Source organism: Centrocercus urophasianus, unplaced genomic scaffold (genome assembly GCF_019232065.1).
Source record: "Centrocercus urophasianus isolate 14NV4802_14NV808 unplaced genomic scaffold, USGS_Curo_1.0 seq_11, whole genome shotgun sequence".
NCBI lineage: Eukaryota > Metazoa > Chordata > Aves > Galliformes > Phasianidae > Centrocercus > Centrocercus urophasianus.
This window is the reverse complement of record NW_024884253.1, coordinates 18,775,460-18,798,878: the sequence shown is the minus strand read 5'-3', so window position 1 is coordinate 18,798,878 and position 23,419 is coordinate 18,775,460. Positions and strand designations below refer to the sequence as shown.

Here is a 23,419-nt window from a genome sequence, read left to right as displayed (position 1 = left end):
GAGACCAAGCAGTGGATGTGAGCACAGTGGGGCGGTGGGTAGTGTATTTCAGCAGTGGCGACAGCAACAGCAGATCACCTCTGCTGGTGCAGATGTTTAAAAGCACAGCATGTAAGCTCCTCTTCATTGCCTAGCGAAAATGCCTAGCTAATGGTGGTGGTTGCATAAAATACAGTGTTTCGCAGCTGAGAACTTACTGTGCTCTTTGTTACAGTTTTAGTGGAAATAAATAGGAGGCACGACTTTTGGAGCAACCTCCATACACAGCAATACCCACCCACTCTCCAGCCATCCCACCGCACCCCCTCACGGTGCCACGCCGGGTTTCGAATCCGCAGCTCGGCTCCACGCCCCGCCCCGCTCCTCCGTCTCGTGACCGACGCTGCGGCGAGATCAGCTGACCCGGCGGCTCACGTGACGAGGCGGTGGTTGTGCGGGCGGCGCGCGGCTGCGGCGCGAGATGGAGCAGTGACGGGTGAGCGCCGCGCGGGGTGGCTGGGAAGGAGGCCGCGGCCGGGCCCGTGCGGGGTCGCCGCCGTCGTCTTCCTCTGGCCCCCGAAGCCGCGGCCGGGCCCGGTGGGGAGGACGAAGCCGGCCGGGCCCGCTGCCTGCCGGCCTACCGCCGGCGGTTGCGCTCGCGGCTCCCGCCCCCGGGGTCGGCCGCAGGCGCTGCGTACCCGGGCTTCGGAGCGGGCGGCATTGGGGCGGCCCCTGCCTGTACCGCTTCGCACCGAGGGACCGCGGCTCAGAGCCTTCCCTGCCGCCGCGGCTCATGCCTGTGCTGCTTGGCGCTGAGGGCCGCGCGCCGGGCGTCGGCCGTGAGTTCTGGGAACGGGCGCAGAGAAGCGACGTGGCGGGGCTCAGGACTGCCGGCCGGCCTGAGCGCTGCTGAGGGAGGTTTGCGCTGAACGGGAAATACGGTGCCTTCACTTCCCTCTCCTGCATCGTTCTTGAGAAACGCAGCGCGAATTCTGTTCTGACATGGCCTGTGTGTTCCCATAGTTGAGGTGTGCGTTCAGGGGCTTTGTTGCTGACGTTGGAGCCACTTTTCTTTGGAAACCCATTCCGAACAGAAATTAAACAATCTCAATTACAAGTAGCAACATGAGAAACATTAAAAATGCTTCAGTAGCTGACATCAGCTGGATATAGCAGCTGGGGCTCAAAACTGATACTGTGGAAGAAAACTTAAGGGGAAAGGAGTACTTCAAGAGTATTTTAGAGATGAGCTGTGCTTATTTGGCAGGCACAGCACATGACAGCGTGGTTATGTTACCTGGGCCTCTTTACGGTGGCGTATGGAAGGCTTTATTGCCCATCAGAGTTCTGCTGCAGGCATGGTTAGGTGGAGGCATCAAGGAATTCAAAGAGTGCTGTAAATCTGAATTGAGAGAAGTATGTTCTTGTGGATTTGTGGTATTATGGCCTTACAGGTGAGAGCTGCGTTCTTTGTGAATGCTAAGCAAGGTGAGGTCAGGTCAATATTACTGATGGTTACAGTGGTTACTGCAAGATAGGGTTACTTTATTTTCATGAACTTTTAAGATACCAACACTCCAGGTGATCGTTATGGGAGTAGGAATTTCATGACCTACTAGTATTATAAGAACTGCTGTCACCAGCTCAGTCCTGTGCAAACTAAGAGAGGGGAGATTTACTTTAGATGTTAGGCAGAAATTCTTTACTCAGAGGGAGATGAGACGCTGGCACAGCTGCCCAGAGAAGCTGTGGATGCCCCATGCCTGAAGGTGTTCAAGGTTAGGTTGGGCTGGGCCGTGGGCAGCCTGAGTTGGGGACTGGCAACAGAAGGGAGCTGGAACAGGATGGACTTTAAGATCCCTTCCATCCCCAGACATTCTGTGATAAAGCTGAAACTCCAGAATCTGTTCTCAGAACTTCCATTTAAGTCCAACTTTTGAAAGTTCATTGTGGTCTATAGAGAAATTTTTGCTTAAATTTTCTTTCTTATGTTTCTGACTTAATGTGTTAAGACTTTTTTTTTTTTTTTTTTCCCCAGCTGTATAGCAAACACTTCTTGCTAAGTTGGCCAGAAGATAGAGTGACATCTCAAAAAGTCTTTCATTTCTTGACAGGTAGTTTTATTGGTGCTCAGCAGAATTAGGACTGTGATTCCTACCGGCTTAGAATCACAGTGGCTGTAGTACTGAAATAACAGTGTTAAGAAGATTTGAAAGTTTGATTAAATGTGTTGGTGCATTGAATGGTCTAAGCTGATAGATTTGTGCGGTGGACAGTTCCATCTAGGAATGAGGTTATCTATTTATAAATGTTTCTGCTTTTTATGAGTGTGCCTCAGAAATAATAGGAATAGCAAAAATAGCTGACAGTAATTAGGTGAGACAGTGCTATGACAGCTTGCACTCAGTGGTATGTCACAGAGCAGTGCCACTCATGGAGGTACAAGTTGTAAGCCCAAGTTCTCATTGGCTCTTACTGCTGTTTCTCAGTTTTGTACTTGCTGGATTCTTGGCTTTCCTCTGGGATTGTTGTTCCAGAACATGAAAGCAGACAAGTTTGGTAAACTTTGACCGGAATGATCTCGAGGCTTCCAGTTCGCAGATTCCAACTGACCTAAAGAGAGAATAAATTCACTACAGCGGTGGATCTCAAGGAAGGCTTTATGTATGTCTGTAAATATATATATAAAATGTATACATATACACCATTATTTGCAGTTCTAAGGAGTAAAATAGTAATTTACTTAAAATTAAAATAAAGCTGTCTACATTCTTGCATGCTCTGAACACTTGGTATTTCCTGCTTTATTCTCTGGTGCTCTTTAAGTGTAACAGCACTTCTCCTTTTTCCAGTTCTTGTTTGTTGTTCCCTAGTTCTGATTGCAAATTCCATTTTCCTTATGTTGAGCAAATATGGGAGCAAGCACATAAAATTCTATGAAGCTTCTCTGCCTCGTGTCTATTTGAAAATATATCTGGCCCCGTAAAAAAGCCCCACTGTTCAGACTAGTCTGTGTAACTGACTGGAATAGTGCCAAGCTGTCAGTCTTTCACCCACGTCAGATAATCCTCTACTCTGCTGAGGTGGCTGGGATGGGGAATGGGCTGTTAGAAGTGGAGCAGTGCTTCAGGAACAGCAGTCCTGCAGAGGAGAAGCATTATTACCCAGCTCTGTGGTTACTGGGAGCAATAGCTGCTCCACTTGCCACAGTTGTTCATCTCAGCAGTCAAGATCAATTCATTTTCCCTTCAGGTATTAAAGAATTATGAAGTGCTCTTGTTCTTGTTTTTTAAGCAAGGGAAAAGATTTGCCAAAGTTTGTCAGGTGTTTTTAACTTTGTAGTACATTTGTCTTGATTTGAAATTGAAATGGTTAATCTTTGAAAACCGTCTTTAAAAGGCCAAAACACTAATTGAAGAGATCATTCTTTGCAGTGGATTGGTTAACATCCAGAAAAAAAATCGTCTAGATTTTTGACAGTGTTTTTCTTTTTCAGTCTCTAACACAATGAATGAGACAAACTCGTGGTGAACATGTAACTGTTTCCTTAGATGACATGTTCTATGGAAACTTCAAACATTTTCCTTACGATGTATTTATATTTTTAATGGAAAGCTTGAGAACGCAGTGTTCCATCTGTTTTTCTGAACAAAAGCCTTGGGCTTCTGTGTTACGGCTCTTCTGCCTTCTACAAGTGCTTTGCTGCTGCTGCCATCTGAACTGGTTCCTCTTATTTATCCAGCATTCATTCCGAAGCCTCTTCAAGCCCTGGTGTAACCAACTCCCAGCGAAAACCAATCTAACAATTAAACACTTGAGTGCACGTGTAAGCTGCGGCCATGTCTCCTTGTGGGGTGAAGTTGACTGTAAACTTGGTGGTGTTTTTTATACGGTCAGTGTTCATTGAAGCATGAGGATAAGTGAAGTGCCTTGTATTCACTAAGTTTAGTGTGTGTTAGGGAGGATAATGCATCTAAGTGATCAAAATAAGAAAAACTCTTCTCCCATTCCGAAGTGCTGGTTGCAGACCCCCGTGGAAGCCCGTTGGTACGGTTAGCGTTTCCCTAAGCAATCCCTGTAAGATAATTTGTGTTTGGTACATGCACTCTCTGTGATGATATTAGTATGATCTTATTGAACATCTGTGATGAGAGCAAGGGTACCAAGGGTAAAAGAGCTCTCCTTCATGTTGAAATGAGTGTCTACATAATAGGGTAATATGTTCATAGAATCACAGAATGATTTGGGCCGGAAGGGACTTTTAAGATCATTTAGTTCCAACCCCCTGCTATAGGCAGGGACACCTCCCATCAGACCGGGTTGCTCACAGCCCCATACAGTCTGGCCTTGAAAGCCTCCCTGGAAGGGACATCCACAGCCTCTCTTGGCAACCTGTTTCACCGCCCTCACAGTAAAGAATTTCTTCGTAATATCTGGTCTAAATCTGCCCTCTTCCAGTTAAAGCCATTTCCCCTCATCCTGTTATTACACACCTTCATATAGTCCCTCCCCAGCTTTCCCATCGATTCCCTTCACGTACTGGAAGGCAGCTATCAGATACCCTCAAAGCCTTCTCTTTAGGCTGAGGTGCCCCAGCTCACTGGGTTACTGGGTCTATTTTCAGTTAGATTGCATGTGATCTTTTGTAGGAGTTGCAGGTGTTAATGTTGCAAACTCAGTCTTTAATGTGTGGGTTGGGCAGTTTAAAAAGACTGCAACTGTGCAAATGTGTAAGACAGTGAAAGAATTTCTGTAAGACAGGAGAAGAATATGGAACCAGGTGAATAATGTCAGTAGAATCTCATCTGGTGGCTAGGGCTGCACTACAGTTACGTGGAACAAGAGGTTTTTCTTCAGGCAAAGCTTTAAATCGGAACTAATGGCAGATATTCTTTCCTTCCCAAACTCTCATTTTTTCCTGCCAGCATCTTGACTCTGTCTTGAGAAGCAGAAGCGTCGCAATAGAGACACAGAGATGACTGAGTTTTGGCTGATTTCAGCTCCTGGGGAAAAAACCTGTCAACAGACATGGGAGAAACTACATGCAGCAACTACAAAAAATAACAATCTCTCAACTAATTCCAAGTTCAATATTCCAGACCTGAAGGTAGGTAAGCTCCCTATCACGTGCAGGAAGTACATTTGTTTCGTAGTGCGTTTGCTTTTTTTTTCCTAAAACTGTAGGTGATGAATACTTGGAACCTTGTTAGAAAAATAAACAGCTGATGTCTCTTGGAGTATGTGTGGGTCCAAAAAATTGATTTAGACAATCGATTATCTTTTTATCTGGAAGTCTAGGATGAAAATTCTTCACTCTAAGTTTTAAATGCTCAGCAAGCTGCTCTTTCAGAGAATACGTTTTTTTTCCAGGAAAAACAGTCTTGATCTCCTACTGCCAGCAGTTGGCCAGAGAAGAAAATTAACTTTGGAAATTAAGGTGTAAATGGAGACATGTGATTTGAGTGTTCAGATGAGAGTTTTCTTTGATTTTTATTTGTTTCACTTCTGAATTGTCTTTTCTGACTGAGAAGCGATGAAATGGGTTGATTTAAAACAAGGGAGATGATCAAGCAGCAGGTGTCTTTATGTTCAGAAGTAGCATTCTTCAGGTAGATTAGTGATTATGTCCAGCTGAGCATTCCAGTGTGACCTGCCAGTATGTTACAGAGAAGAGGAAGAACGCTTTTTCAACTATTTCTGCAAGAAGGAAAGAGGGTTGTTCCTCTAAAAGCATGTTTCTCTTGGTTAACTACTATTACCAGGGATGAGAAAGGGTAGGAAGACAGCATGTTAAAGAAAAAAGGTCTACCTGACACCTGGATGCTTCTTGAACAAAAAGAATGGTAAGCTCAGTTTAACTTCTTAGAACTGTAAGATTAGCAAAAATGAAGGGCAAAAATGCCACCCCTGTCTATCTGTACACGAAATGGTTCAAGTGGGGTGATGCTTCATCCTGTCTCCACTAGGGAATGGACCCAGAGCACCCAATGCTTTACTGCTTCTTTTAAGAGAATTTTCCATTTGCCAGGTTAACATTCACTTTTAGACCATCCTGAGTTATTTTAGATATGAATTAGTAAAGGGGTGATGAGGGCCTTTGGCAAATGTCAGTCTTCTCCCCAGAGGAGGTGAGGTGCCTTGGTGGTGAGTCAGGATGACGTTCAGCTTGTAAGCTGCCAACAGTATTTAGAAGAATTAATACTAAAAACTTATGTGGCCATTGTGGCTATTAACATTTGTTTTCATTTCTCCTCTTGCATTTCCTATGTACTAAAATTATTCAGATTCTGTCCCTTTTAAGAATATTCTTTATATACAGTGGGACATAATCTGGCTTCTGTGTATCTAGTAAAAGTATGCTAGGACTGACATCCTTTAGTGAATGCTTGTTATTGGAAGCAGTCTCCACTGAACAGCAGCTGTATTACTCAGGGACTTATTTGTGCTGTAAATGAGTAGTTAAGACATTAGCTTCCTTATTCTTGCTGTAGCTCAGAAGAAGGCGAGTCTGGGAAAGATGTTATGACATTGCTTAAGTAGTTCTCTTTTCTGCTTCAAGGCTGTAGAAAACAGGAATTGGGCTAAGATGAATAGTCAGATCTGTGAATGGCATAAAGATACTAGACTGAAAGATACTATCATCTTTGCCAGATGGAAGATTTGATTTCTGCATAATAACAGTCTAGCAAGAAACATAAGCGAGTAGCTGAAACTTTGGAGTTTGAGAGTCATCTTTTTGTAGATAGGTCCTATTTTTATTGAACAGAATGAATAAATGTGTCTGTGCTTGAAGCAGTCCTAAGAAACTCTTATAACGTGACCAACTCAAAACAAAATCTCTCTTCGGCTGTTAAACTTGAGCATTACGGGGTTTTTTGTATCTTAAACCTGTTTGAGGTTTGTGTAAGAACAAACTAAATCATGGAATACTTAACTACTGTGCTGTAATCTTCATTGCTTAAATTGTTCTGAGTCTGAAATAGTCATCCCTGACCCTAAAAAGTCTATCTATTGCTCTAGACTATTGTATGAGTTTTGAGAAGAAAGTGTTCTCCACTGGGGAGTGGAAGAAAGTAAAAGCTTGTAGACAATCTAAAAATATTTCATTACTCTGGGTACAGAAAGTCTTAGACTCTTGTTGGCCAGACTGCTGCAGAACTATTGAATCTTGTGCATGTTCAAAGTTCTGGTTGCTTCCGGCGCAGAGATGCCCAATTACAGAAATTTCAGACTTGATCCAAAGTAGTAAATAAAATGCTGAAGCAAGAGACTTGTGGAAAATGCAGCCAATTCATAGTATAAAAGTTGGTTTCATATGCTCTGCAAGGCTAGAATGCTAAAACAGTGTGCCAGGCTACAGCGAGTTCGATCTAGTGCCGCTGAACTTTAGGGATATCTTAGGCATGCAGAAGAAAGTGTGACTTTCTTAGATTAACAACTCTGAAATATTGGAGTGCTGTATTTTTTGTAGTTCTGCAAAGCTGCCTGTTGAGGAGATTTGGCTTTTACTGTCATGTGGTTTTCTTTTTAGGCTTGCATACAAGTGCTAACACGTTGTGATCTTTCCTTCTAGGTTGGCACGCTGGATGTTTTGGTTGGTCTGTCAGATGAGCTGGCTAAGCTGGATGCATTTGTGGAGAGGTAACATTTTATTTTTACTAATGTGCAAAATATTAGAGCAGTTATGTTGACACTTTACCAATCCATAATGATGCATGGATTGTTTTCATCTTTTTTGTTTTAGTGTTGATCTTCTTAGCTTACTGAAATCTTAGCTTGTTGACTCCCCATAGAAGATGCTTTTTTTTCTAGTAACTTACTTGAGGGGGAGTGAAGAATCCATAAGTTAATTCTTATGGAATAATGGGACATGATGTATGGATGAAAGATGGTTCCCCCTGTAATAGTGCTGTGCATTGCCAGATCCTGGAGAACTTTAAGAATTGAACCTGATGGCTGCAGGAAATGACAGTGCAATTGGGTAAAACATATTCTTCTAGTATAACAGAATACTGTTTACAGGCTTCAGGAAGGTTCCTAACCCACAGAGGTGATTAAACAACATTAAGTCTTAAAACTGTCCATTTTGAAGGAATTAATGGTCCTTTGAAAGTGATGTTGAGCAAACAAAATTACATAGCCAGGATCTGTGGAGCCATCTTCTGTTTCAAGGAGAGAATTATTAAGTAGTTGTGTTTAAGTTATGTTAGATTACTCAGTTGTTGCCAGCATGGCACGTGAGCAATAGTGAACATTGCTTTTCTAGTGGGGAAAGCAGGTCTTGTACCTCAGATCTCATGAGGCTTAGAGCTGGAATTTCTCTGTAGTTCTTCAGTTACCTTTGGTATCTCGTCTCAGTTGCCTTTAATTTTTTGTTAGTTATGGGCTTGTACCTCCCAATCTATTTTGAGAGAGGAGTTAAGATTTTGAAATTACAGACTTGAAGGTTGGGGTGTAGCAGAAAGTAATGTCACCTTGTTGAGAACTGATGAATTGCAACACTAGAAAAGAATTTTTAGAGAATTCTGACGTGTATCTCAGTGAGATACTGAGCACAGTTTGTGCTCTTGGAAAGCTAATATGTAAAACAACTAACACTTTGTTTTTGATCCAATCTCTTAATTCTTTTCTCAGGCAATTTCAGATCAGCTCTATGAATGGAGTTAATCAAAATGGCAATTTTTTTCCCCTCTTATTTATAGCTTAATCTTTCATTTTTCAGTGTCGTAAAGAAGGTGGCGCAGTATATGGCTGACGTTTTAGAAGACAGTAAAGATAAAGTTCAGGAGAATCTTCTGGCTAATGGAGGTAAAGTGTTAACAATAACATGCATTGTAAAAGGAGTGGGAGGGAAGGAGGTGATCCAGATATGTTCTGCTGCTTCTCTTTGATGGTCTGAAAGCCTAGTTTAGGCACGGAAGTAAGTTTTCCTATGAGTCATTTGCCATGGAAGAAATGATAGGATCCAAAATGGCAAGTAATTATAGATCTGCATATGAAATATTCACATTCCAAGGCCCTTTGATCCTTTGGGGCTGTCATCACTAGTCTCTGAAGGAACGTAAAGGTTGCTGATCATTGTAAACAATATTGTCTGTCTTAAAGTCCTCCTTTATCGCTTCAGTTGACTTGGTCACATACATAACAAGGTTCCAGTGGGATATGGCCAAATATCCGATAAAGCAATCATTGAAGAATATTTCAGAAATTATTGCAAAGGTAAGATCGTTTGTTTTATAAAGCTTAATTGACCTTTTGTTATTTGATGCACAGTGTGATGTTCAGAGCTTGTTTCTAGTTTGCCAGCTTCATTCATCTTTGAGAGTAGTAGCAAGCCTGTAATAGCAAGACGGGGACAGGAACTGGAGACTGCGCTCACTGAAGGCCACAAGCTGTCCCTCTCTGCTGTTTTTATTTCCTAAGACCATGAATTTAACAAATAGCTAGCAAATTATTTCACTTGCTATCTAATTTTTTGCTGTACTAGCTTTACACTTGTCTGATGTTATCGAAGGTTGTGAACTCTTAACATTGAAATCACAGCGTTTATTTACCTTCTGGAAGCCACAGTGCCCAGCTGTGAGGTGAAAACTAAGCCTTCAATGTAAGAAAAGCTCATCTCATTGTTGTGGTTGTTTTCTTTCTTTCTCTTCATGCTGGTAAAGTGTTCATAATGTTGCAGATTTCATTTGTACTTGATGTGAGCATGGATAATAAGATCTTGAGTACCAAGTTACTGCATTAGAATGGTGAAAGAGTTTTCTGTGAGCTATTCTTGCTTTAAATATCTTCTGAGTTTTTCCAGTTTCTTTTCTGTGTTTTGTGATCTTCAAACAGCTCTGGAGATATTTGCATTGGTAAGATATGTAACCAAGAATAAAAGTGCAGTAGCTGCTCTGGATACCTTTGAGAGAGTCTTTGGTGTTGGATATGTGGATGCAAGAACTGGGAGGAGTTGCATGTCAGTTCTGGCAGGCTGATGCTTTGCACTAACTGCAGATTCCTTTTGCAAGTTTCTTTCCTGAAACTATTTAAAACTTTTGCAGACACTATAAAGTCTTAGTTACATTCTCACTCATCATTATTAACACTTTAACTTTGATACATTCTTTGATGCTGTTGCTATGTTGCTATGAATTTGCACCTGAAATTATGTTCAGTAATGTAATGATTCCTGGAAAACATCTGCGGTGTGATGTTACGTGGTGGGAATAAGGACTGAATTATGACTTTAAGATTTACATATTAAAGTATTCCACGCATTTAAAATATGATACTATCTAAGAACCTGAGTGCTTGCTTCTTCACAAGGAGCTGAAAGTGAGTGTTTCATTTTCATACCTTACTGCAGGTACTTGAGAGAGCAAGTATGAAGTTTAACTTGGGAGAAGAGAAACTCGTTTTTTGTAGCAGTTAAGTTGGTTGAGAAAGCCACAAAGAACTTGAAGGGATGATACTGTTTGTTGAAATATTTTCAAGGATTCAGTGCATGTTTTCCTGTGTCCTAGAGCTTGCTGGATAAATTATCTGCTTGCAACAAAGCTGGGCTCCAGAAGCTGGACTTTAAATGAGCACCTCACTGAGTTGAGCAGAGGAATGATCTGGAAAGAGGAAAACATCTGCTCATTTGCTGGAGTTCAGCCTGAAATTGGCATCTTTAGGTTGCTTTTTCTCTGAGTGATTTTCTGTACCTCTCTCCTTGATAAACTGTTACAGCAGCACCGTGAGCCTACCTCTCTTATTTGTAAGGGTGTTTGTGAACTTTCTGGTTCTTTACTGAGAGAGTGGTGAGGTGCTGGAACAGGCTGCCCAAGAGTTGTGGATGCCCCGGTCCCAAGGCCAGGTTGGATGGGGCCTTGGGCAGCCTGGTCTAGTATTAAATGGGGAGGTTGGTGGCCCTGCATGTGAAGGGGAGGTTGGAGCTTCTTCATCCTTGAGGTCCCTTCCAACCCTGGCCATTCTGTGATTCTATGAATTCTTACAGCGAGACAAAGTTTGAAATGTGGCTCTTGCCAGTGTTACACTCCAGTGTATTTTCAAGAGTCCCACTGTGATGTTGAGGTGTGCAGCTCTGTGTTTTCTGGTAGTTGAGAAGGAGGCAAAGCTGATTCTTTTTTATGGTAAACTCCAGTCAGTGCAAGTTTTCTTTTAAAAGGCTACTGACTTTACAACTGAGAGTGGTTAAAGGATTGACAACTGGAAAGTAATGAATGGAACTGCTTGATAAAGAAGTTTGGTATCAGCTGTTTTTGATTTGTCATTAAGCAATGTGCTTTCAACAGTTGTTGAAAGTTTTGATTGTTGAAAAGCGAAAGGGGGAGGCTGCCAGCCTGGGAAGATATCCAAATGCACCTGCTTCATGCTTCATAGTATCTGATGCTTTTTCCCTAATGCTGGCTTCTAGCTGTGAACATGTTAGTGCTGTTTCTTGTGGTATAAAAAAGTTGTCATGAAGAGATGTGCTTTGTAATGGCTGCCAGAATGTTCCTCACACGTCGTTAAAAGTGACATCAGTCAAAGGATATAAGTAGCTGTAAGTAGCTGGTATGTTTAAAGCACAAGCTCTCTTATTTCAGAGTATTTTGTCTAAAGCATTGCTGTATATCTGCAGAGGTGCAACCTGTTCACCTGTTGTTGAATGAAACTGCCAGGGTGTTGATGCTTTGACAGCTTCTTCCTGGTGCAGACGAGTGAACCTGTGTTACCATAAACAAGGTTGCTATGTAACAAAGTGACATACTTTTAAGAGGTCTGTTTTGTAGAAATGAAGTTTGAGTCCCCAAGTTGAAGTGCTGTTTGTAGTATGCCGAAGTGCTGTATGCAGGCAGATGTTTTGTCAGCAGTCTGGGTGCAAATAAAAGGAGAGGCTCTTAGCTTTGTGCTCAGATGCATGCCCCTAGCACTTCTCATACGCTTGTACCTATGTACTGTGGAGGAGGGAGGAGGCAGTGGTGTGAAGCCAAGGCAGTACTGCTCCAAGTTCTTACAGTTAGCCAACTGTTCACTAAGTGAACTTGAAATATTTTACTGCGTAGGGTAGGTGCTGATTGAAGTATGACTGCATGCTTACAAACTACTTACTGCTTAATTTGTTTTGTTCTTCAACTTGCTGCCAAATTACCCAGCTGGGCCAGTAGTACTTGCTTAGACAAATGTTTGAAGTAAATTGGGTTTGTCTGAAATACTGTTTATCTGTCTACCCTGAAGCTGGACCTGGGCAGCTTCAGGCATTCCAAAGTATATAAGCTCTTATTAAATGTAGAAAGTATCTGTAAAACAGACTTTCCTTTATGTCTGTAAGCCAATGCCAATATGTAAAATTGCAACATAGAAGTTCATGAAGGGAAGTGATGATAGGATGTGTTGTATATTCCTTTGAAAAATACGGAAAATGGGAAATAAATGATTGGGGGAAAATGGGGCAACATTTAAAGCTGTAAATAGTAGTGGCCACTGGGAGTCAGGTATGTGAAATATTTTGTTGATGCTCTGTCTTTCCAAATGAACAATGCTGTCCTTCTCAAAGAGAAGTACAAGTGAAAACATGTACTGAGCAGATACAGTCTCTTAAGTGGTAGGTGATGTGAAGCAGTAATGCTTTGTGTCACTTAATTCTTGCTTTCCTACACATAAGACTGTACTGTTGTTCATGTTATTAAAACTCTAGCGGGAGAAAAGTGTAAGAATAGAGGAAGCAGAGGAAGGAAATGATGTTCAGCGTTTGCCAGTAAATTTGTGTTACACTGTGAAGGTGATCTTAAATGCTCTGTCTGCTGAGCTTGAGGGTGGCAACACAGTAAGTAGTGGAGTACTGATCAGCTGGGAGCAGTAGCATGTCCAGTTGACACTACTAATCCAGAAGAGGATGTGTAATTCTTACTGTTGGCTCATTTTCTTTTATAGATGTTATAACCTAAAATATCCTGGGTTTCAAGTGAAGCTCTAGAGAAATAAGCATTTTATCTTGTGTGTGTTTTTCATCGAGCTCTTTCTGGCAGATAAAGGATCTATGTTTTAAAATTAAGAAATTGTTATTTAAAAAATCATTTCCTGAGTTACTTTTTTACTTAATCTTAAAGGGAGTAAACCAGATTGACAATGATCTTAAAGCAAGAGCCTCGGCGTACAATAATCTAAAAGGGAACCTTCAGAATTTGGAAAGAAAGAATGCGTAAGTCGTATCTGTTGTTTGTTGCTGATGTGTGAAGAGGTTGTTAATGTGTTTTTGAGGCGTTTGTCAATCTTGAACAATGGCTGTCATAGAACCAGTATTTATTACCAGCTGACTTGCTGGTAACAGCTCACTTGTGATTGGCAAGTGCTTGTGAAATATCCAAAAAGTAAGTATAAATTGCTGATGCCTTTGGGAGAAGTTCGCTGTTAAAGTGGTGTGTTGCACTGCTGTATTCATGTCTAGCTGAACAAGGAAGACTTTCCCCTTACTCCAGTTCTTGCTGTAAGCATCTCAATGTCAGTGGGTTTCTTCCATCAGAATTAACAAGCAGAGGGGCAGGTGTTGCATAAATGCAAGAATGCAATAAAAAGAGCTGCATGCTGCTGTCAGGTACATGTGATTATTCAAATACAGTCAAGATACAGTAGTTCTAAGAATGGTGGATTAATTTGACTTAGCACTGCCATTATTGTTAATGACTGTTTTATGATTGAGCTATAAATGCTTCTTGAGCCATAGTAATTTGTCAGCTAAGTCTCATAATGTCTGTGTAGGTTCTTATTCCTTAGTGAACAGGGCAATATGCCACTGCTTTAAATCTTCACTGAGGTTATGAGTGTAGGTCTGCAGCAGCTTAGTTGTAACTCTGAAGCCCCATATAGCAAATTTCATAGAGAATTGATGGTTCTTGTGGTTTTAAATCCCTCTTTAAAAGAGAATTTGGCTTCCTACTTCTGTGCGGTGTTTGGAATATAGAAATGCCGTACAGCAGTGGAGCTACTGATCTAAACAAACAAAAAACTTCCAGTGACTTTAGGCAGTGAGCTATAATGTTCATATAGAAACTTTTCCTTTGTTCTGCTAATAATGATTGCTTAAGTGAAATATTTTTGGAAAATGTGTATATTACCAGACACCAGAAACTATTGTGAATACCAGCTCAGTTTTCAAACATGCATTTACTGTGGTTGTCTTTATTTCTGTACAGGGGAAGCTTGCTAACCAGAAGTCTTGCTGATATTGTAAAGAAAGAGGACTTTGTACTTGACTCAGAATATTTGGTCACGTTATTAGTGATTGTACCAAAGTAAGTTTGTTTAACTGAAGAACAGAAGAAAATAATAAATTTTAATCAAGCAACAGATCCCTCAGCTATATAATACTGTAAGAGAGGATGCCTGGAATTGCTTTGTGTCTTCCTGGGTCTACTTAGGAAAACAATTGGATGCCTGTAGCAGATGAGCCCACATGCATGTATTCCATTGTTCATAGGAATGCTGGGTTCTCATGATTTTATTTTAAGAAACTGCAGATCATACTTCTGTTTCTTATCTGCCGTTAGCTATGGCTATTCATGCTGTGGAAGATATCCTTATGAAATAATTACAGAGTAAAAACATGAGTTCTTTTCTGTGAGATGGCTTAATGATTGAATTATCCAGATTAGCTCTACGCTGGCTTTCACCACGTAATGAACCAAGTGAACCCTTTGCAACTTTACTCTGTGCTCTTTCAGGTTGGTAGGACTGCTTTTGTACTTACTACATAAACAGGATTGCATTGGTAAAAACTTATGTAACGTCTAAGGTTTTCTGGGAACAGGTTGTTCCTAATCCAAAATGACAGTAGATCTGAAATAACAGGAAAAAAAATTATCCAAGGCAAAGTGGTAATACATATATCTTTAAAAACTTGTGAAACGAGAAAATAGCTGTGCTCTGGGCAGCCAGTTCTTTTGTCTTTGCAGTGCTAGACTGTCTTCCTGGAGCTGGGAACAAGGGGAATTTCTAACTTGTAAAGACAGCATCTAGGGCTGTTCATCACATGAGCTAGTAGTCTCTCACTTGTGAAACTCCAATGGCAAAACAGGTCCAGTAGTTTTGCAGAGAACTGACGGTTGGTTTACCTTGTCAGTTATTTTTCTTTTACCTTTGACTTGTTTGTGGTGTTAAAAGGATGTGATCCCTTCACCACTAGCTACAGAAGGGCAGAGATTTCCAAATTCTCCAGAGTATGCAGTGCTCTGGTGAACCCATTTGTAATTGCAGAAGGAGGATTCCCTTTGTACACAACTACGCTCTTCTGAGTTAAAGTTTGATAAACCTTGACAATTAAGTCCATTTGATCCTCTGAGATTTATGCTGAAGGATGATTGATTTCATTGCTCCTTGATTTTAAAACAATCACATGCTTGTCAATTTATACAAAAACTGAAAGTAAAATATTTCTCCCTTTTTTCGGTGTAGCTTATTTAGCAATAATTGTAAGAATTGTAAGGGGGAAACTGTTGTGTATTTGTGACAGCCTACAGCTGGGTTGGAAGATGTAATGATTAAATTTGTTTTGAAAAACTTTTTCAATTTGGATTTTTTCTAGAATAATAATCATAACCTGTGTATTTTCTAGGGTAAATTATAACGACTGGGTTAAGCAATATGAAACGTTAGCAGAGATGGTTGTTCCACGTTCCAGCAAGTAAGTTCTCAATGCAAAATCTCGTGTGCTTGTATTTTACATGGTGATCTTTATCTGTAGTGACTCTGGTTAGTCTAAAACTTGTCAAAATGTCTAGCTACACAGCTTGATCTGAGTAAATCAGGCTTGACTGTGTTGTGGTTGAAGAAAAAGTTTTAAAATCTGTCTCCCTTTAGGGTTGATGAGCTACCAAACTCCTCACTTATGCGGGAAGGGTGAGTTAATCTAGTTCAGGTCAGGCATATTTTGATACACTTTGAAAACTGCTAAAAAAAATCAAGAGCCAGAGATGTAGACTTTGGTCCTCTGTGCATAGTAACAAGTCACTTCTTGTGGGTTAGCGAGGGTCCCCACTGCCAGACTGTTGTGCATAATGGAAAAAACTAAAGCCAGGATTGGGTTAATGCTGTTAAGCAACTTTCACAAACTTATTACTATGTGAAAAATACAGTCAAATTATAGGAGAAAGCATTGCTGTGTTAATTTGAACTGACTGATTGGGGTTTTGATCAGGCAGATCTGATGTTACCAGCTCTGTGCCAGGTTTCATGTTTGGGTTAGATCAGTGTCAGCCTAGTAGGAGATCTGCTGATGATTCTAAATTAATTACTGAGAAACCATCACCTAGAGTTGTATTAAGAAGAGATTAAATCATTGTATAATGCTTGTACAGCACTACAAGCAGTACAGCACTGAAGAACAGTTTCCTCAAACATTCTTCTCAAAGTGAACTCTCAAAAAAAGCATTATTATATTGATCTGGACAGACTGGAGAGTTGATAGGATCCTTAGAGTTGGAAGGGACCTTTAAAGGTCATCTGCAATGAACAGAGACCTACAGCTAGGTAATGTTGCTAAGAGCCTGGTCCAGACTGGTCTTGAAAGTCTCCAGGGATGTGGCATCCACATCTCTGGGCAACCTGTTCTCAGGCCTCACCATCCTCACTGTAAAAGGCTTTTTCCTTATTTCCAACGTGAATCTCCCCTCTTTAAGCTTGAAGCCATTTCCCCTTGTTCCGTCGCCACAGACCCTTGTGGCAGTGGTCCTATCACCCAGCCTTCTTCTTTCCTGTAGCTCCCCTTTAGATACTGAAGTGCTGCTGTCAGCTCAACTTGGAGTCTTCTCTGGGATGAACAGCCCCAGCTCTCTCAGCCTGCCCTTGTAGGAGATGTGCTCCATCCCTTGGATCATTTTTGTAACCCTCCTCTGGATGCACACTCCTGTACTGAGGGCTCCACATCCGGATGCAGTACTCCAGGTGAGGTCTCAGCAGTGCAGAGTAGAGAGGCAGGATCACCTCCCTCCACCTGCTAGCTGTGCTGCTTTGGATGCCATCCAGGATATGGTTGACTTTCTGGGCTGCGGGGGCACACAGTTTCCTCATGTCCAGCTTTCCATCCATCAGTACCCCCCAGGTCCTTTGCAGCAGGGAGAAACCTGATGAAGTTGAATAAGAACAAGTGTAGAGTCTTGCACCTGAGAAGGAACAACTGTACGCATCAATACAGGTTATGGGCTGACCTGCTGGAGAGGAGCTCTTTTGAAAAGGACCTGATTGTTCTCGTTGACAACAGGTTGACCGTGAGGCCGCCGTGTGCCTCTGTGGCCAAGAATGCCAATGGTACCTAGGGGCACAGTAAAAGGAGCATGGCTAGCAGGTCAAGGGAGGTGATCCTCCCCTTCCACTCTGCCCTGGTGAGGCCACATTTAGACTACCTGTATCTAGTTTTGGGTTCCCCAGTTCAAAAAAGGCAAGAGATGTTCTAAGAGGAGTCCAGCAGAGGGCCACAAAGACGGCAGAGGACCTGGAGCATCTCCCATGTAAAGAAAGGCAGAGTAACCTCGGTCTGTTCAGCCTGGGGAAAAGAAGATTGAGAGAGGATCTGGTAAACGTTTATAAATGTCTGAAGAGAGGTGGGAGATGAACGGATGAGGCCAGGCTCTTGTCAGTGGTACGTGTTAGTAGGACAAGGAGCAGTGATGTAAAACTTCAACATAAGAAGTTCCATACAAACACACAGAAGAACTTCTTTATGGTAAGAGTGTTGGAACAGGCTGCCTGGAGAGGTTGTGGAGTCTTATTCTATGGAGATATTCAAGACCCATCTGGATACCTGCCTGTGTGACCTGTTGTAGGGGTACCTGCTGTAGCATTGGACTCGATGATCTCTTGAGGTCCCTTCCAACCTCTGTGATTCTGTGAAAGCATAGAATAGTAAATCTAGGCATCTTCTTTAAAAAACACTTATTAACACCAGCTTCCTTATTCCCTTTTTCTTTAGAACGTATGTTTAAGAATTCTGTAGTCTAAACTTTTCAGTATTAAGTCAAATCTACTTCCTTTTAGAGTAAAATGATTTTAATTTGAACCAATCCCTAAGCATATTAATTTGAACCAATCCCTAGGCATATGAAGTGCTTCTGTGTGGTAAAGTGTCACTCTTTACAAAGGAAATAATTAATAATGGTTGCTAAAGCTCTTGTTACTTTCTGTAGAGGGTGTTTAATTTGGGAACTCATCCCATGTGACTATTTACAATTATGTTCCGGTCTAAGTAGCAATAAAGTACAACTTAAGCCATTGTATTTCAGGTCTTTAATGACTTGAGCCTTAATTCTAACTTCATTTTTCTATAGTGTACTCTTTGAGGATCAGGACAGTTACCTTTGTAACGTCACCTTGTTCAGGAAGGCAGTGGACGACTTCAAGCATAAAGCCAGAGAATACAAGTGAGTCTTATTTTTATGTGTTCTCTTGTGCTTTGAAGCATCTCTGGATAGCTACTTCTGATTGTATTCACTTCCAAATGCAGATTTCTGGTCCGTGACTTCCAGTATAATGAAGAAGAGATGAAAGCCGATAAAGAAGAAATGAACAGACTGTCAACCGACAAGAAGAAACAGTTTGTAAGTCTGTGCAGGCCAGTCATTGCAGAAACCTAAGATGTCTGGGACTTGTTATTGCTACATCGCGATTTCATGAGCTTGTGATTGTGAGAGAGCATTGCAGGGATGACACATCAGGTCAGCCTGCCACCTGGTTAATCTTTTCAGGGATAACGGTGCTGAACCAAGAGTTGGTATTGCAGCTAAAAATATGTGAAATCTGAAAATGGGCAAACATTTGAATGGAATAATCAGATATTATTAAAATGGCCCTTTGTACGGTTAGGCCGTAACAAGTGGGATGATGTACTGAAGAGATAACCAAGTCTTGTTAAATTTATCTTTGCTTTGTGCAAAATCGCCCTTGAGCCATAATGTCAATAGCAAACTCTACCGTCAGTCACACTACAAATATTGAGTATCTGCTGAAGTGTCCTTAGTAGTCTGAAACTTTTCCTGAGGATTTTTTTCTCTTTTACAGGGGCCTCTGGTGCGATGGCTGAAAGTTAATTTCAGTGAAGCTTTCATTGCTTGGATTCATGTGAAAGCACTCCGAGTTTTTGTTGAATCTGTTCTAAGGTAATGAGACAGGCCTGAACAAAAAATTGTAGGAAGAAAAGCACATCTAGCTTGGCTTCACTTGCTTGAGTTTTGTTAATGCCACTCTTCCACAAAGGAGGAAACAGTGGAGTAGGGCAGCAAGAACAACTGTTGGCGTAGCTCTTGTTGCCAGGTGTGGAACATCTGAGGTAGACAACTTCATCTCATTCCTTCAGTGCTTTAGGGGAGTTGTCTGTCCATTGTAGCAAGACATTTCTGCTGTGTTTTTTAGCTTGCTTAATTGAGCTGCTTGTGAAAAGAGCTTACTATAGCTTTTGTTTAAGTGAGTAGCGTGGATAGTTCAGAATAAAAAGTTTTGAGGCTTTGAGTAGCAGTACAGTTTGACATCTTGAAATGTGTGCTAGTACACAGTAGTTTTCTTGTTTAGTATTTTAACTGTAAGATTTCTCTTTGTTTTTCTTCATACCATCCAGAAGCATAGCTAATGAGTTGACATTGCTGTAGTAGTTCAAACAGACCTGGGTTTTTTTCAGAGCAGAAAGAACTCAGTCAGAAAACCAAAAGGTGTTTTGAAGTTAGTTTTGCTAAGAGTTGTTGTCAAGGGTGCCTTCAGAAAAGGCCTTGCAATCTTGCAAACCTGCAATCTGATTTGTTTTTCATAGCTGCTGCAGGCTTGTTTTGAAGGCAATCTGAAAGTAAAGAAGGCAGTTTGACTTAGTTTGAATATTGGCAGGTATTTCTGCACATCTGGAAAGGTGGCTGGAATAGAAACTGGATGCTCCACCTAGTGGTGTAAAGGTAGTCTTGCTAGTAAATGAATGGAAGTGTTTGAAACTTCAGGTAATGTTCTGAGAATTTTGTAAACACTTGGATTTTAAAAGGTGTTTTGTTATTTTAAGCTTGAAGAAAGAAGTTCTGCTTCATGTGTTACTATGTGCGATGCAAACAGTGATTTTGCAGAAATAGAAATGAGTGGACTTTCCTCATCAGCAGAGGGATTCTTTCTCAATATCAAATACATTTCATAGAAGAGAGCTTATTTCATCTCTTGTTTGCTTAAATTCTCCAGGTATGGTTTGCCGGTGAACTTCCAAGCAATGCTGCTTCAGCCTAATAAGAAAACAATGAAGAAACTGAGGGAGGTTTTGTATGACTTATATAAACATCTTGACAGCAGTGCAGCAGCTATCATTGATGTAAGTGCTTTTGTAATTGTTTCTCTTAGGTTTATTGTGATTAAGCGAAAAAAAAAGCTTACTAGCTTCTTAAAAAGCTGCATCTCTTCATTTGTATTTTTTTCTGTGGTAGAAAAAACTGTCTCCATATAAAAATGCAGCTTCTATGTTACACTTCTGCGAAGGAGATGGTATGTGAAGTTGCAACCAATGTGTTTGAAGAGCTGTCTGGTGTAGTTCTGTTTTACTTCTTACTGCATTCTTTCTTGCTACCAATGGAAGGATGTCTTGCAGAATGGATACTTATTCACATCCTCAAAGAATTAAAGAGAGTTTTGATCTGAAATTAGGCTTAGAAACTTGAATGCGTTTCCTATCTTGTTTTTGACCCTCTAAGAAATATTTAAATTATCCATTGCCTCAGGTAACAGTGGTCTTAAAATAATGAAGTGAAGTTTTCTTTAGTTGCTAATTTGTATTTTTAAGCTCGTGTCATTGTTCTTTTCTGCTAACGAAATACAAATTGTGCAGATGGAGTCATCTGTTCCACTTTCATGTCTTATATTCATGTTTAAAACTGGTGTGTTGGGAGACTTATTGTACTGCTTCAATTTTATATTGAAAAGCAGTGCTTTTCATAGTTAAAAAATGAGTAAAAATTATCACATAGTGAGTTCAATTACAAAGGAAATCTTTTAGTTATATTTAGTGTTTTTTCCAAAATATTTCGAGACATTTTGGTGGAGAAGGAAATGTGGGATGATTAAAGTGAGAGTTGCTAAGCTTCGTGTAGCTTCTTGGATCAGTACCCTGTAACATTATTTGTGTGCGCTGGCTGAGTTCAGGAGTAGTAGAACATAATTGGAGTCCTTTCCCTTCCTTTTAGTGGCAGTGTGTTTACTAACGAAATGGGTGTGAATTATTGATGCAAAGTTGATGTTAAAGTTTTGGTTCATTTTCTCAAAGTCATAACTCGTTTGTTACCTAATTTCCCATTTTCAAGTGAATGTTTAAGCTTGAAGACTGATTGCCTTCTCAAACATCTGAATGTTTATATCAATTTCTGAGTAGGAGCCCAAGTTGTACGAATCTAACCAGCTTCAAAACTTATTTGCAGGCAACTATGGATATTCCAGGCCTAAACCTCAGCCAGCAGGAGTATTACCCGTATGTGTACTACAAGATCGATTGCAATTTACTGGAATTCAAGTAAAAATTCCCTAACGTGACAATCCTGTGTTGGTGTGAACAAACAGAAGTGAGGTTGAAGTAATACCTTTAACACTCTACTAACCATATGCTTGCTTCTTATGTTAGGTGAATTTTAAGCGCAGTGGTCCATCTATAGACATTTTCTTTTTAAAGGAAAGTGTAGTAACCTGCTTTTAAATAAACGTCTGTAAATGTATATTGAGAGAATTGAAGTATTTATAAACAGAGTGCTTTATTTAAGGGAAAGGTCATTCCTCTTTCATACGTGATCTGTGTTAATTCCATTCCCCACTGTTTATTAAAAAAATTGTTTACAGAAGAATAGTGTAAATGTTTATGGCCATTTTGTTTGTTTGATTTAGTAGATACACGTGTTAACATTGTTGAACTGTGATGTAAAGTATGTAAGATTGGTATGAAATTGTGCTTTCTGAATGTTGTAAAATTACAATTGAAGCACTGTAAGCACACAGGAAAAAATAAACATATGTGTGCAAATGTGTCACTTTGTTGTGCAACATCTAATTGCAGTTGGCTGTGTCTGAACCGAGGTGATGTGTTATGGCTTAAATCCAGTGCTGCATCCTGCCTGCATTGGCACAAAAATGCCATTGGCTGAAACACAAATACTGTTAAGAGTTGTAGGTATTTCTTTTACTGGGCAAAAATATGCAAGTGTGGTGACTGCTCACCAGACCTGTATATGAATGTTTGTCTTATTTATATCTTCGTGACTCTCAGGATTTGAGATGATTCTTCCACAAGTGAAGGTAAGGTGGGGTGCTAACAACCAATACTAATATGTTTTTTTTTTTCTTGTTGTGACATCCTTCCTACCATACAATACATGTTACAGCTGCCATTTAGTGTATTCATAGAGAGGGGTTTTAGTACCAATTGTCATACCTGCTATTAACATAGTCCATATTTCAGTTGCTAAATATATAATAACAACTGCAGTACCCTTTAAAACTGACTTAGGACTGAGATGGGAAGTGGCTGCTGTGAACTTCCTTTCAGTGGTGTGTCTGGGCTGGAGTTATTTAGGGCTGCAGTGGTTGATTTTGTTTGTGAGGAGTTGTGAGGAGGGCCAGCCTTAGAATAACAGATGTCTGATAATGTTGGGCCTTCCTAGGGGTGAAGAAGGATAATTTGGGTACAGGAACGGGAGGTGGTCTGTATTAGATTTAACTTATAAGAAAATGCTACAATAAGAATCTCCTTTTGATTTGGTTTAATGTATTTCTGCAGTTGTTAAAATAACTGTGGCAAATAGAACAAGGTTTAAAGTGTATAAAAATTGAAAACTTCATTTCTGAGAAGCATGCCAAGTGATTAAAATTAAGGTAAAAAGGAATTTGTGGAAGAAATGAAGAGTATGGTCTTCTCTGGAATGTGAGTGGTATGGAAATTTGATTTGTACTATAATAAGTAACAACAGGTGATTGATGGCCTAATAGGGAAAGCAGGCACATGTGGATTTTTACCATTTACATGGCTGGAAATAGTTGAAATCTGAGAAGGAGAGACAGCTGCTGCACAGCAGAGGTATCCAAAATAGCAACGCACCAAACTTTTAATAAGAATCTTGAAATGTTGATGGTTAGCTTTTACAGACTCACAAATAGGTTGTAGCAATGAAGCTGTATTAGAAAACAATACCTTCAGTGAGTTCTAGCATTACCTGGACTGGAGAGAAGTAGAGAGCTGGGTGGAAGAGGAGGAAATACGGATGTTAGGGAGAACTGGACAGTGAGAACATGCAAGCTAGGTGAGGGGACAGGTCAGAGTGGTGTAATCCATGGCATGAAGGCCATCCAGGTGGGTACCAGCGGTGGTGTGCCCTCGGGTCAGTACAGGGGCACCCAGTCAGGACAGAGTGCACCCTTAGCAAGTTTTCTGATGACGTACAACTGGGAGGAGTAGCTGACAGACCCCATGGCTCCCATTCACGGC

At 40.7% G+C, this 23,419-nt stretch overlaps 1 protein-coding gene across 4 annotated transcripts; it reads left to right on the top strand.

The window, feature by feature from the left end:
* The first annotated feature begins 403 nt into the window (after positions 1 to 403).
* Positions 404 to 21,968, top strand: ATP6V1C1 (ATPase H+ transporting V1 subunit C1). 4 transcript variants are annotated; one of them, XM_042839536.1, is made up of 15 exons: positions 1,758 to 2,643; positions 3,722 to 3,805; positions 4,905 to 5,086; positions 7,553 to 7,620; positions 8,702 to 8,787; positions 9,104 to 9,198; positions 13,059 to 13,150; positions 14,142 to 14,240; positions 15,560 to 15,628; positions 15,805 to 15,843; positions 18,267 to 18,359; positions 18,443 to 18,536; positions 18,997 to 19,094; positions 20,146 to 20,272; positions 21,369 to 21,968. In XM_042839536.1, the coding sequence occupies exons 3-15, from the start codon at positions 4,955 to 4,957 to the stop codon at positions 21,462 to 21,464; spliced, it is 1,188 nt and encodes a 395-aa protein (XP_042695470.1). In that variant the 5' UTR covers positions 1,758 to 2,643; positions 3,722 to 3,805; positions 4,905 to 4,954; the 3' UTR covers positions 21,465 to 21,968. The 4 variants fall into 4 exon arrangements, with proteins under 4 accessions (XP_042695455.1, XP_042695478.1, XP_042695470.1 ...); XM_042839521.1 differs by lacking the exons at positions 1,758 to 2,643; positions 3,722 to 3,805 and adding an exon at positions 404 to 475; XM_042839527.1 differs by lacking the exons at positions 1,758 to 2,643; positions 3,722 to 3,805 and adding an exon at positions 3,847 to 3,871.
* The last annotated feature ends 1,451 nt before the right edge of the window (positions 21,969 to 23,419 follow it).